Genomic DNA, 12,778 nt, shown 5'->3' with positions numbered 1-12,778 from the left:
TTTGCAGGCGCTTTTGTGGCATAGAGTTATGGGGAGTAAAGTTCTTTCATCGGGCATAAGGGTTCTCCATATTTGCGTGTATACTCTCATTGTGCCAAAAAGGAGGTAATTTTTAATATTTTGGTTGACTCAATTAATTTTAAATTAATTTTTTATTTATTATATTTTTGTTTGGTTGCAGCCCGGGGTTTCTTTTGTTTTCATCAACTTATCCAAAAACACCTCTTTTGAGATCGATCTTTTCCATGATCTAAATTTAAATGGTGGGAGTCCAAATTTTGAATTTGGAAGGACATAAAGAGCGAGAAGAGTATCATTTGACACCAAAAGATGGGAACATCTTAATCAGTGTCGTATTGTTGAATGGAACACCACTAGAACTTTCAGACTCGTTGGAGATACCAGAGTTGAAGCCGAAGCTTGTGGATGGTTTGACACCCATTAGAATCGCTGCTCATTCAATCACATTTATAACCATAAGAGATTTCAATGCACCTGCATGTTCTTAGGATTCTATTTCTTTTAGGGGCAGAATTTATTGATTTTACTCGTTAGGCCAATTTAGGATTTTTGGTTTTTAAGTTACAAAATTTATTTATTTTGTTCATTAGGTCAATTTAGGTTATGGTAATCATTTTTTAATTTTTAATTTGTTCCTTCTTATTCAAATAAATTATTTTTTATTATTTTACTATTCATTTCTTTTCTTTTTTAATTTAACGTATAATTATGTTTAAGAACAATTTCACGGAAGATTTTAAGCAAGAGTTTGGAATAAAGGTTATGAGTATACATATTTACAGCATTGTATTGTCATTAATACTGTATTACTACAAATTAATCAAAAGTCAGAAATTACGACAAAGCCTTCATTAATACAACATGTTACTTTCGCCTACATCGTCTAGCACTTGGAGAATTGTTTTTCCCTTGTCCATGCATTGCCTTTTTTACACTTTCTAAAAAAAAATTAATAAACAAACAGTAAATGAAAACAAACTTTGTTCTTAAATAAATAAATAAAGATTGTTTTTGACTTATCAAACGAGCCTTATCTGCTTAATTCTTGCAGCTTTTTGTTTGTACCAATATGAGATATGGCAAGATTACATAATTGAAATTTCTTTAGGAAGACCTTTCCGTTGTTGCATCCCAAATAAAACAAGCATAATGTGTTTGGCACATTCCCAAATAAAAAAACAGATGAACTTGAAAGTTGGAAAGTGAAATAAAATTTTGGCACTTGGTTGGTATTAAAAATCACTTGATTTGATGTTTTTTACGATGAGCTGAGTTAAAGTTATAAAAAGCTCGACTTCAATTCAAATTTAATGTTCTCAAATGTAGCATAGCTTTTAAAATTTGGACTTTGATTCGAAATATAAATCAAACTAGCTTGATTATACTTAATTATAATTGTTTATCTAGTACAAAATAAGTTAAATTTCATACTTGGTTTACGAGTTCATGGAAAATGGAAGCATGGAGGACTGGTTGCATCCACTTATTGGCATGAATAAACCAGAGAAGGCGAGAAGCCTAAACTTCTTCCAAAGAGTAAGTGTGGCCATACATGTTACTCATGCTCTCGAATATCTGCACCATCATTGTGAAGAACAAATCATTCATTCTGACCTCAAGCCAAGCAATATTCTACTTGATCAGGAAATGGTTGGTCATATAAGTGACTTCGGCTTAGTAAAAATCCTTTCTACGGACAGACTTAACTATTCTGCTAATAAATCAAGCTCCCTTGGATTAAGAGGAGCTATTGGTTATGCCGCGCCAGGTAATTTTAATTAATTAATTTCTTCCATCATTTAACAGCAAAACATACAATCTAAAAACACTTTTTCGCATATTGAGAGGGTTCCCATTTGTAGTTATTTCTATATGTAATTTGTGATGCATTAATTGCAGAATATGGTATTGGGAATGAGTTATCAACGAAAGGTGGTGTGCATAATTTTGGCATTCTTTTGCTAGAGATGTTTACAGGGAAAAGGCTGACCGATGAAGGGTTCAAAGAAGGTTTAAGTCTTCACAATTTTGCTATGGCAGCTTTGCCCGAACGAGTGATTGACATTATAGATCCCATTCTTCTTCAAGAAAGAGTCAAATGAGGAACTTTCAATGAAAATACGCAATGATATAGATCTTCGATGCTTGAATTGAATATTTGAAATCAAACTCACTTGTTCTTCAAAATCATCGCATGAGCGTATCTATATGAGTGATGTTGTTACCAAACTTTGTACCATTAGAGACAAGCCTCATCCAACTTGATTACGTTGAGGTTGGAACTTAAATATATTGCTCAATCATCAGCAAATATTATTTTCGTATCTTAACAAAATACTCAATCATTTAATTACTCAAGGAATATTTCCACTACTAATTTTGAGATGAATGTTGCTTTTAGATGATATGAACTAGTAAAAGAGATTTCCTTGTTTTCTGAAGTTGCAGGTATCTATGGTGCCATAAGAATGGACATGAGAGGTCAGGCGAAGTGCTTGCTTGTTTATGTTTTGTTTAGGCAAATAAGCTTAAAAACAAGAAATGAAATCTTTGTTTTGTTTGTTCGAATAAGTTGAATTAATAATGATGTCGAATTTTGAGTGTGCATGCAACTTATTGTATCAGTAGTGCAATTGAACCATTGTATGGCAAGATTACATAATTGAAATTTCTTTAGGAAGACCTTTCCATTGTAGTTGCATCCCAAATAAAACAAACATGCATACGTATACATGCATATATGTTGAAAGCGAATGCAATTTCTAGATAAAAACTAAACTTATCCTTTAAAAGATATTTTTTAGAAGATTATAGAATATTTATAAAATAAAGAAATAGGATATTTTCTAGAAGGCTAGATATTTTACATGAACATTCTAGTTATTAGATATTTGTGAAATTAATGGTAAGGATGTCGATATGTGTCAACAATCCAATGATCACTAAACTCTATAAATTGGGGTAAGAGCTTTCATTCATGTGATGATGAAAAAGAGAGATGTGTGTGTCATTTTGTAATTGTATTGTGTATTAATAAATGTCAAAACTATTTTTTTTATTTTTTTAAAAAATAGGGATCGACTTTAACTCGAGTGGAGTCGCCACCAATTATTTTGTTTAGGTGTGATTGGATCACCTGATAAAATATTTTATTTTATTTAAATCAATTTTGGCCTACGAAATTTGAGAAAATGGGTTTGGGAGTCGGTTACATACGAGGAAGGATTACCACCCTCGCTACGCCCAAAATTGGTAGCAAATTGATTAAGTAATGTCCTTATGTCTAAGATTTAAAAATATTTTGAAATATGATTATCAAATTGAATGTTAAAATTCTCTTGTTTCAAAGGAATACAGTATCACATCCAGCACGTTAGGACACGATCCTTTAAACCTTAGAAACCACGATCAATTCTTGATTTACAAAAGCTCATATATTTGAAAATTACAAAAGGATATCTGATTATTTGGTCCAGCGAAAAACTGAAACCCAACACGTTAGGGCATGATTTCTCGGATTTCCAAACATAGAACATTGCCTTGTTTTAAAATTTAGAAATCATGAATGAAACTTTAGAGGTATATTTGATTATTTGGGCAAGCGAAAAATCGAAACCCAACACGTTAGGGCACGATTTCCCGAATTTTCAAACATCAAACATTGCCTTTGTTTTGGGGAAATTTTCAAATAAATCATTATAAAGCCAACTCAAAATGCAGTAGTTTGACTTGAAATAAAATGAAATAATTAACTTTAGATTAGTAAATTGAAAATTACAATGCAACACTTCGAATGAATGGAGAAATTATAAACATGGAACCATATACACAAATAATATACTAAGTGAATGAAAATAGTATAAACAATAAAACAAATAACAAATATATAATAGCAATGAGCACACATCCTATTTTGAAAAACATTAATAATTAAAATAATGGAAACTAAAAATAACTAATCAAAGAAACATATTAGAATAAAATATAATCAAATTTTCAAACACAGATGAATAATGATTGACATGATAATACAAAAGACGAATAAATAATATGCAACAATAATATATGAAATAATATAAAAACAATCAATATACAAAACAATATAGAAATTAAGAGTCAATATACTGTAAAAACAAATAAAAAAATTAAATATATGAAAAATTTTAAAATGAACCACACATACTAAGGTTTGAAATAATTTTAAAAAATAATAAAATATAAATGAGTATTAGAATAAATATTTTAAATGAAAAACAAATTGGAGTAAATAATGTACAAAATATTTTAAAAACAAAACATGTCTATTTGGAATTAGCAGTACACATATAATAAAAAAAATCATAAACAATGCTAATTAGATAATAGTACATGAAAGAATTTTGAATAATGAAATTATAATAAAATATATTTTAAAATATAAACTATATACACCATAGATTTGAAAGAAAATATAGATTTAAAAGAAATCATGTACGTAAAATAACATGGGGTTAATAATGTATGTAAAATAAAGCTAATTTTAATATAAGCCATATATATATAATATAAAGGTCATTTAAAATCAATATTATACAATATTTCAAGACAATATAATATAAAAGAGAATTTTAAAAAATAATTTCAGAATTTAAACAGATAAATAAAAAAATAAACAAAGAAATTATTATAGCAATTCCAAATGTATATTTAAATAAATCTTTAAAATGAATACTAAATGAATTTTTCAGAAAAATAATGAATTACACATATTGAAATGAAAAGAAAATTTAATTGAAATAGAATTAAACTAACAAAGATAATTAATAAATAAAATAAATCATTGAAATTGACATAAGGACTAAAATGCAATGCGAGCAAATGCACGGGGATCAAAATTGGAAATATTCCAGATTTCAAAACGCAGCGTTTAGACACGGACCAAATTGCAATAACGCAAATCTCAGGGAAAAATTTAAAAAAGAAAGAAAATACACAGAGGGTCCAATCGGATACCAGCGCGAAAGGGAGGGACCAAACGCGAAATAACCCTCAAAGACCAAACGTGAAATAACCCTCAAAGACCAAACGCGCGGATCCCAGCCGTGCATGGGTCGGGTCATCGGGTCATGACTCTTAAACGGTGCCGTTTTAAAGCTATTGAAGTAGACTTAAAATGATGTCGTTTCATATACTCCATAAAAAACAAAAGAAAACCTTAAAATGAACCCCTAATCACTTTAAACAAAATCAAAACAAAAAACCTAAGCTTCCTATCCCTCTCATTCGGCCGAATCAGACGGTTCTTCGCCCATCTGCCATTTCGCCTCCATGTTTCGGTGGATCGCACCATATGAAAGCATGATTTTCCTTATTCGAAGACGAACCCAAAGGTTTTGATGCTCTTAAGCCACAGAATTCTCACTTAAACTTCGATTACTACGAAGCAAGCAAAGATTTGAAAGTGCTAGATAAGTCACTTTCTTTTTATTTTTTTTATACCCTAAACAAAAATCAAGAAGAACAAATAAATAAAGCGAAAGAAATGCCAGATCTAAGAATCACTTTTCCAAAATTGATTTCTAAATGCCTTTTCTTTGTATTCAGTATCCGTCCATTTTACAGTACAATCGACTTCTTTTTATAGCCAAATTTCTAAAATAATAAAATAAAATACAAAAAAAACTGATTTTGTTATTCGTTTGCTGGCTATTCTGGTATTGCTTAGCTGTTATTCGATTTTTCTCGCAGGTTCGATAGCCGTACGGAGGAGAAGACTGTGGTGACGTGGAGGAGGCAGTTGGAGGTTGCGGCGGCTGAAGCTCTTAGGGTTTGCTGAGTGGTTTTTTTTTATTTGGGCTAGGATTTGGGTTATTTGTTGGGTCTGGTGTTGGGTTTATTTTTTGTTTTAGGCCTCAAGTTTGGGTTTGTATTTAATGGATTGCAAACAATTTAATTTTATTTATTTTATTTATTTATTTGTTGTAAATAATTTTAAAGACCCGGGTAAAATGGGCTTTCTACAGTAAAAGTGTTCTCTTATCTTGTAATTATAAGTCTCGGTTCACTTTAAGTTTTTAAACGCTTAACGAATTTGGGTTAGCTTTTATACATTTTTTTTTACAACAATTGAATTACAAGGGTGAAACTAAGGGGGTTGGCAAGGCCAGACTTTACCTGCACTTTGTCCTTCCTTAAAAATATAAAAAATTTGATTTAATTCTTTAAAAATTATAAATATATAAACTATTAAAATGATAAAATTACATTTTTACTATCGTAAAATTTATAATTTAATTTTAACCCCCTAAATTTTTTTCTAATTTCTCCCCTGTATTGAAAGTTTCTTTAATAACATCCTATTCTTGAATCTACGTATTTTCACAGACATGGCCAAGGGACGATACAAATCCTTACAAGAATGCAAGTCAAGCAATGTGGCAAGTAATATATGTGAAGGTAAACATTTAATCTCTTTAACGAATTGAAACCGCACTTGAAGTTTGAGCTTCCAAGAGGTGGGATTTGTGATTCCTGTCTGCTTATTTTCAACACAAAAGCAGAGCTCGACCTGCATGTGAATTCTGAAGTTTGCGAACATAAATCTAAAACCAACCGTAAGAAATGTAAAAAGCAAAAGGGATCTTCAACTTAATTTTTTCAATTATAGGCCATAGGAACAAAGGTTGTCCTCAATTTTTTAGTAGCTAATAGAAAAAAATAAAAAAAAAACAAAGAAAAATAACAGAAAGAATTCCAGATCGTATTAGAAATCTCATCAATTTGGAGGAGCTATTTGCATCAGAAAACCAACTATCAGGTGCCACTCCTTCATCTTTGAGTTCACTGTGAGGATTTGAGGCATTAGACGTATCCAACAATCATCTTTGAGGTAAGATTTTCTTGTATTTTTCTGGTGCTTTTTCTTCAATTCTTGTTCTTTAATTCTAAAGTACCTTTCTTCCTCTCACTCAGTTGGAGGGGTATTTCCCAAATGCATCAACAATTTGTCTAACACCATTTTACGTTTAGGAATAGACCAGAACAAAATAACAAAAAGAACTCCATATAGGATTAGAAACCTCATCAACTTGGAGGAGCTATTTGTATCAGAAAACCAACTATCAGGCCCTATTCCTTAATCTTTGAGTTCATTGAGAGGGCTTAAGGCATTAGACCTATCCAAAAATTATCTTTCAGGTGAGATTTTCTTGTATTTTTCTAGTGCATTTTCTTTAATTCTAGAGTGCCTCTTTTTCTCTCACTCAGTTGGCAGGTACGTATACTTTCTTTTCTTTTATTTTTCTAGTAGTTTTTTAACAAATCCCATTCTTAAATCTACTTATTTTTGCAGACATGGCTAAGGGACAATTCAGATCCTTACAAGTACGCAAGTCAAACAACATGTTATGCAATATATGTGACGAGAAGTCTTTCGATCTCTTTAACGGGTTAAAATCCCACCTCAAGTCTGAGAACCCAAGTGGTGCCATTTGTCATACCTATATGTTTATCTTCCACACAAAAGCAGAACTCGGCCTACATGTAAATTCTGAAATCTGCGTGTAGAAGTCTAAAACGAGCCGTCGTTAATGTAAAAAGTAAAAGAGTTCTCGAGTTTAATTTTTTCAATTTTGGGCAATAGGAATAAAGGATGTTCTAGATTTTTTTAGTAGTTAACAGAAAACATGATATTTTTTTAACACTAATCTCATTGTAGCTTCTTATTATATCTATAGTTTTTGATACAATATCTAAAATTACCCGTAGCCCCTTCCTACCCATTAAATAAGAGAATATTGAGCTTCAATACACTCGAATCTATATAATTGTTGAGTTATATCAACATCCAAAGATCAAAATTAAAAAATAAAAGTTGTGTTTAAAAGATAAAAAACAGAAGCAAAGATGGGAGTTGGTTTAAAAGAAAAATTGAAAACTCTTTTTTCTACTATAAGCAACATTACAATATACATAAGTAGTTTCATTACATTGGAAGAAAACAAAACATTGTTTGTACTAGTATCCAAGCTGTAAAATCAGCTTAATGATAACCAAAAAGGCTAGTAAATCAGCTAAGTACATGACTAACCTTAGCCAAAAAAAATTAAAAATAAACTAAACATAAGTCACATGTTACAAAAAGTTTTAACAACCAAATTACACATTGGACATTTGCTTGTTGTTGCATTGTTGCCAACTTTCAACACTCCCCCTTGGCTACAAAGTAGCAAACTCCAATTCTTTTCCTTTAATACTCAAACCTTGCATTAGTTAGTGGCTTAGTTAAAATGTCTGCAAGCTGAACCTCCTAACGGTAATGAGTCAGATTGACTTCCCATGATAGTTCTACCTCCTTTACAAAATGATACTTGATCTTGAAATACTTGGTCTTGCCATGAAATACAAGAATTTTGAAAATAGCAACAGCTGACTGGTTGTCCACCTTGATCTTTATTGCTTCCTCTTGATCAGCATTCAAGTCACTCAAAAGTTTTCTAAGCCAAATGGCTTGATTAACAACGGTAGCAGCTGTAATGTATTCTGCCTCTGCAGTGGATTGAGCTACTGTTTTTTGTTTCTTAAAACTCCAACAAAAGACCCCTGAGCGTAAAGTGAAAATGTAGCCCAATGTGCTCTTCATATCATCAACTGAGCCTGCCCAGTCACTATCTGAATAGCCAACTAGTTTTAGCTCCTCAGTTTTCACAAACTTCACCCCACAGTTTAAGGTCCCTTTAACATATCTTAAGACTCTTTTAATAGCCTTGAAGTGAGCAACATTGCAGTAATGCATGAACCTTGATAGAAGGCTAACTGCGTACATGATGTCTGGCCTTGTTGCTGTCAAATAGAGTAGACAACCTACAAGGCTTCTATAGCCATTTTCATCCACTCGTTCATGGTCACTATTGCTGAAAAGTTTTTTCTCCTTGTACTATAGGAATGCTAGCAGGTTTGCTATTTGACATGCAAAACTTGCTTAAAATCTTCAGAGTAAAAGCCTATTAGCTTATGAAGATACCATGTTCATTTGATTTACTTCCATGCCAAGAAAGTAGGTCATCAAACCTAGATCAGTCATCTCAAAAACATTTTACATATATTTCTTGAATTCTTCAATCAATTCATTCCTACACCCAGTAACTAGTAAACCATCCACAAACAATGACACAATCAGCAAGGTTTCTTTCTCAAATTTCTTCACATTGAGTGTAGGCTCACTAATGCTCTTTTCAAACCCCAGCTTTGACAAGCAAGCATCAATTCTATCATACCAGGCCTTTGGAGCCTGTTTTAGACTATAGAAAGCCTTCTTAAGCTTGTAAAGCTTGTGCTCTTTATCAACAACCTTGAATCCATCAGGCTGCTCAACAAAGATCTTTTTCTTGAGAAATCCATTCAGGAAAGTAGATTTGACGTCTAGCTAGTGCACTTTCCACAGCTTTTGAGCAGCTAAGGCAAACAACAGCCTTATGGTGTCCAACCTTGCAACTAGTGCAAAGGTTTCAAAACAATCAATGCCATATTGTTTATTATACCCCTTTACAACTAGCCTCGCTTTGTGCTTGTTCAGTGACCCATCTGCATTGTGTTTGGTGTTGAACACCCATTTCACAACAATAATTTTTCTGTGTATTGGCCTATCAACCAGCTCCCATGTACCATTCTTGTGAATCATTTCCATTTCTGCCTCCATTGCTTCTTTCTAGAAGCCCTCCTTTGCAACTTCATCAAAGTTGGAAAGCTCAACAATGGTCATATCACATCTTTCATAGATGTCCATAATAGTCCTTGTACCTCTAACAGGTACATCATCATATCCTTCCTCAATTTCAACTTCATTCTCAACATGCTACAAGTCAAGATCTTGCTGGTCTTGCTCAGACAAGCTTGCATCTGTTCCATCCCATTTCTAACAGCTGCCTTCATTAAATTTCACATCTCTGCTCACAACAATCATTTTAGTGGATGGATCAAATACCCTTTACTCTTTCTTTATGCTGTTATAGCCAACAAAAACTCCAGGCATAAACCTTCTTTCCAACTTGGTTCTCTTTTCAGCTGGTACAAGTGTATAGCATAAACAGCCAAACACTTTCAAGTGTGAGACAATAGGCTTGTGTCTAAACCAAGCTTCAAATGGTGTTTGTCTTTGACTGTATTTTTTGGCAGTTTATTGAGTAAATACACTGAAGTATTTACTGCCACAGCCCAAAAAATGTTAGGCATTTTCCCTTCAAACAAAAAACACCTGGCCATATCAAGAACAGTTCTGTTTTTTTCTTTCACAAATACCATTTTGTTGTGATGCGTAGATGGTGGTTAACTGATGTTGAATTCCAGCTTCATCACAAATTTTCTAAAACTTTTATGACACATATTCAGTCTCATTGTCTGACCTCAATACCTTCAGCTTACAACTTGCTTGATTCTCAACTAAGGCCTTAAACTTGCAAAAGAAATCAGCCATTTCTGACTTCTGTTTCAAAAAATTCACCCAACAGAATCTGGTGCAATCATCAATGAACAACACAAAATACCTGCTGCCATTTAAAGATAAGGTCTTCATAGGTCCACAAATATCAGTATGGACCAGTTGGAGCCTCTCTTGAGCTCTCCAAGATTTGTTAACTGGAAAAGGTAGTCTGGTCTGCTTGCTAAGCTAACAGACCTCACAGACTTTATTTTTAGGCTTAATTCTGACATGTCTTCAGCTAGACTCATCTTATACAGCAAACCAAGTACTTGTAGTTGACATGCCCCAACCTTTTGTGCCATAAATATGATTCATCAGTCAGAGTAGTGTAAGCCTTTACTTCTAACTTATTCACATCTAAAATGAAGGATCTATCATACATAGCTACTATCACTAGCTCTTGGCCAAAGAGATCCTTAATCATACAAGTGTTATCTTTAAAGATAAAGGAGTAAACCTTTCTAACAATTGACCAACACTAAGTAAATTTTGGTCAATATCAGGTACAAAAAGAACTTTTGAAATTGTTTTTTTACCTGATTGAGTGCAGACCACAGCTTTGCCTTTTCCTTTGGCCCTAATGAACTCACCATTCCCAATTCTGACCTTGGACTCAAAGCTGGTGTCTAGTTCCCTAAACATACCTTCATCTGATGCCATGTGATGAGTACAGTCACTATCAATCAACCAATTCTTTCTGACCTTACTCAAACTTGCAAAACAAGAAGTAGTAAAAACATGCTCCTCCTGACCTTGAACATCCTTAGCAACTTGAGCTTGATTCTACTTCTGTGTTGTGTTTTTGCCTTTTTTTTACAGACTTTTTCCATATAACCAAGTTGCTTACAACTTCTACACTGAATGTCAGGCCTAAACCAGCAGTACTTTTCTAAATGTGTGGACTTCTTGTAGTGAGTGCATGATAGAAACTTCTTTTTGGAAGCATCTTTCTTTGCCTTTTCTTTCTTTTCAGACCAAGGCTTCTTACCCTTGTAGCTTGAGCTCAAGCTTGAGCTTTCTTTACTTCTAGCCTGAAAGGCTTCTTCAGAATGATCCTCCATCTTGTTTTCCCTTCTCTGCTCTTATGCATGAAGAGCATTTATCAGCTCTGTCAAGGATATAGTTGATAGGTCCCTAAAGTCCTCCAAGGAAGAAAATTTTGACTCATACTTCTCTAGAAGGGTTGTAATGCCTTTTCAACTATTTTTTTGTCACTGAAATCATCCCCAAGAAGCCTAATATTGTTAACTATAGCCATAATCCTATCAGAATACTGCTTAATGGATTCAAACTCCTTCATCTTCAGATTCTCGAAGTCCCTCCTTAGGTTGATCAACTGCTGCTGCCTGGTTTTATCTAATCTTTGAAACTCTTCTTTGAGTCTATCCCAGGCCTACTTTGGAGTGTCACAAGCCATTATCCTTGTGAAAGTTACATCTAAAACTCCATTTTGAAGGCATGACATAGCCTTATACTTTTTGGTACAGTTCTTATTGTGCTGCCTAATTTGAGCTATAGTAGGATTAGCTTTCAAAGGTGATGGGTCTGTGTCAGTTTGAACAACACTCCACAGATCATGAGCCTACAGGTATGTTTTCATTTTCACAGCCCAAATGTTGTAGTTTTCACCAGCAAAAACATGTGGTGGTGGTAGTGGTGGTGAGAAACTCATTCTTTTACAGTAACCAAAAAACCAACAAAACAGCTTCTGTTTCTTTTCTTTCAAGCACAGAACACTCACGTGAACAGCACATAGCAGAAAGGCCCTTAAAGATGGCAAGCTCTTGATACCATTTGTTGAGTTATATCAGCATCCAAAGATTAAAAAAAAATTGTGTTTGAAAGATGAAAAACAAAGCAAAGACAGGAGTTGGTTGAGAGAAAAATTGACAACTCTTTTTTCTACTATAAGCAACATTACAATATACATAAGTAGCTTCATTACATTGGAAGAAAACAAAACATTGCTTGTGCTAGTATCCAAGCTGTAAAATCAGTTTAATGATAACCTAAGAGGCTACTAAATCAGCTAAATACATGACTAACTTAGCAAAACAAAAATTACAAACAAACTAAACATAAGTCACATGTTACAAAAAGTTTTAACAACTAAATTACACATTGGACATTTGCTTGCTGCTGCATTGTTGCCAACTTTCAACAGTAATCCTATTCTAGCAACAATATCAATACTAATCGAACGAATACTTATTCGGTAATTTTTTTTTTTTTTTGCTTTATACAAGCAACTCTGTAGACAAAAAAAGAACAGAGCAATATCCAAACAAGAAAATTACAGTA

The 12,778-nt window shown here is 33.0% G+C and overlaps 1 protein-coding gene and 2 long non-coding RNA genes across 3 annotated transcripts in view; all 3 read left to right on the top strand.

Moving 5' to 3' along the window:
* LOC108462275 (receptor kinase-like protein Xa21) overlaps positions 1 to 509 on the top strand; it is a 1,511-nt gene extending 1,002 nt beyond the window's left edge. Inside the window, exons 2-3 of the mRNA XM_053020388.1 lie at positions 8 to 105; positions 350 to 509. Coding sequence (XP_052876348.1) covers positions 8 to 105; positions 350 to 509 — 258 coding nt within the window. The remainder of the gene's footprint in view (positions 1 to 7; positions 106 to 349) is intronic.
* Positions 510 to 5,104: 4,595 nt separating this feature from the next.
* Positions 5,105 to 6,028, top strand: LOC108488452 (uncharacterized). The gene is made up of 2 exons (XR_001871764.2): positions 5,105 to 5,390; positions 5,749 to 6,028. It is a non-coding gene; the product is annotated as an uncharacterized LOC108488452 (long non-coding RNA).
* A 1,056-nt stretch (positions 6,029 to 7,084) lies between these two features.
* On the top strand, positions 7,085 to 7,809 carry LOC128281709 (uncharacterized). The gene is made up of 2 exons (XR_008271972.1): positions 7,085 to 7,197; positions 7,352 to 7,809. It is a non-coding gene; the product is annotated as an uncharacterized LOC128281709 (long non-coding RNA).
* The last annotated feature ends 4,969 nt before the right edge of the window (positions 7,810 to 12,778 follow it).

This window comes from Gossypium arboreum, chromosome 10, assembly GCF_025698485.1.
Source record: "Gossypium arboreum isolate Shixiya-1 chromosome 10, ASM2569848v2, whole genome shotgun sequence".
Lineage (NCBI taxonomy): Eukaryota > Viridiplantae > Streptophyta > Magnoliopsida > Malvales > Malvaceae > Gossypium > Gossypium arboreum.
This window is presented reverse-complemented; position numbering and strand designations above follow the sequence as displayed.